The 1,559-nt window shown below is 61.2% G+C and overlaps 1 protein-coding gene across 1 annotated transcript; it reads left to right on the top strand.

Moving 5' to 3' along the window:
• Positions 1-293: 293 nt before the first annotated feature.
• Positions 294-1,343, top strand: EMH_0034110 (uncharacterized protein; the record flags this gene model as incomplete). The annotated part of the gene is given in 2 exon segments (XM_013494839.1): positions 294-1,248; positions 1,252-1,343. Coding segments are annotated over 2 exon segments (1,047 nt in total).
• Positions 1,344-1,559: the final 216 nt, after the last annotated feature.

Below are 1,559 nucleotides of genomic sequence, written 5' to 3'. Positions count from 1 at the left end.
AACAGCAGCAGCAGCAGCGACGGAGCACCAGGGTTTCCACAGCTGTCGCTGCTGCTTCTGCTGCTGCTGCAGCAGCAGTTTCTTACTCTTCTTCTTCTTATACTGATTTCTCTTCTTCTTCTTCTTCTGCTTCATCAGACTCCTCCTACACCGAGGGCCCAACACGGCGGCAGCGGGAGCAGCAGCGGCGCCGGCAGCAGCAGCAGCAGCAGCAGCGGCGCCGGCTGCTGCAGCAGCAGCAGCAGCAGCAGCAGCTCCTGCTGCAGCAACACAGGCAGCATCTGCTGAGCCAGATGCGGCGGGCTTTCCCCCCACCTGAAACAGCAGCAGCTGGGGTGTATGCGCAGCGTTATATGAAGGATAAAGGGCTGCAGCAGCAGCAGCAGCAGCAGCTGCTGCTGCTGCAGCAGCTGCAGCAGCAGCAAGGAAGGGGTAAGATCAGCAGCTTGCTCCCCTCTAGGGGACTGTCGGGACCGCTGGCAGCAAACAGAGACAGCAGCAGCAGCAGCAGCAGCAGCAGCAGCAGCTACATAACCATGCGCAGAGAAACCCTGCTGCAGCGGCAACAGCAGCAAAAGAAAAGAAAACAGCAGCAGCAGCAGCAGCAGCAGCAGCGTGGGATGAATGGAAGCTGCAGCAGGCCCCAGCGGCGGCACCCGCAGCAGAAGAGAACCCCACGAATAAGGAGAAAATCTGCTGGCAGCAGCAGCAGCAGCAGCAGCAGCCGCTGCAGCAGCAGCAGCAGTCGCAGCAGCATGAGCAGCAGGCGCTGCAGCAGCAGCAGCAGCAGCAGCAGCAGCAGCAGCAGCACGAGCAGCAGCAGGAGCAGCAGCAGCAGAGGATACAGTGAGAGAGAGGAGTGGGGGCTGCCGTGGCTGCAGCAAGAGGAGACAGCAGCAGCAAAGGAGACAGCTGGTTGCTGCTGCTGCTGCTGCTGCCTGGGGAACGAAGACAACGACTACCTAGAGTTCAGAGGAGACACAGACCCAGTTGCAGCAGCAAAACACAAATGTAAACAAATACAACAGCTGCAGCAGCAGCTGCTGCTGCAGGTGCAGCAGCAAGCACACACGCAACAGATACAGCAGCAGCAGCAACAACAGATGCAACAGCAGCAGCAGCAGCAGCAGCAGCAGCAGCAACACAAGGAACCACTCACATACAAATTGCTGCTGCAGCAGCGGAGAGCCCAACGAGCCCTCTTCAAGTGGCAGCAGCAGAAGCAGCAGCAGCAGCAGCAGCAGCAGCNAGCAGCAGCAGCAGCAGCAGCAGCAGCGGTGGCGGCTGCAGCAGCGGCATCGGCGGCGGCTGCGAGCAGCAGGCAGCAGCAGGCCGAGATGTAGGGGGCCCCCCTGGGGGGCCCCCTGGGGGCCCCCAGGGGGGCCCCCAGCAGCAGAAGCTGCTGAGGTGGTGCTGCTGGGGTTTGGGGGGGGAGGGGCCGACAGCGAGGTGCTGCATAAGTGCACAGAGAGATGCTACTGCGGTGGTAGCTGCAGCAACACAGCAGCAGCAGCAGCAGAACAGCATCACTGTAGAGCACTTGCGCTTGTTTTGTCGCT

This window comes from Eimeria mitis, genomic scaffold (genome assembly GCF_000499745.2).
Source record: "Eimeria mitis Houghton genomic scaffold, Emh_scaff1301, whole genome shotgun sequence".
Taxonomy (NCBI): Eukaryota; Apicomplexa; class Conoidasida; order Eucoccidiorida; family Eimeriidae; genus Eimeria; species Eimeria mitis.
Note: the sequence above shows the minus strand (reverse complement) of the source record. Positions and strands in the feature narration are given on the sequence as shown.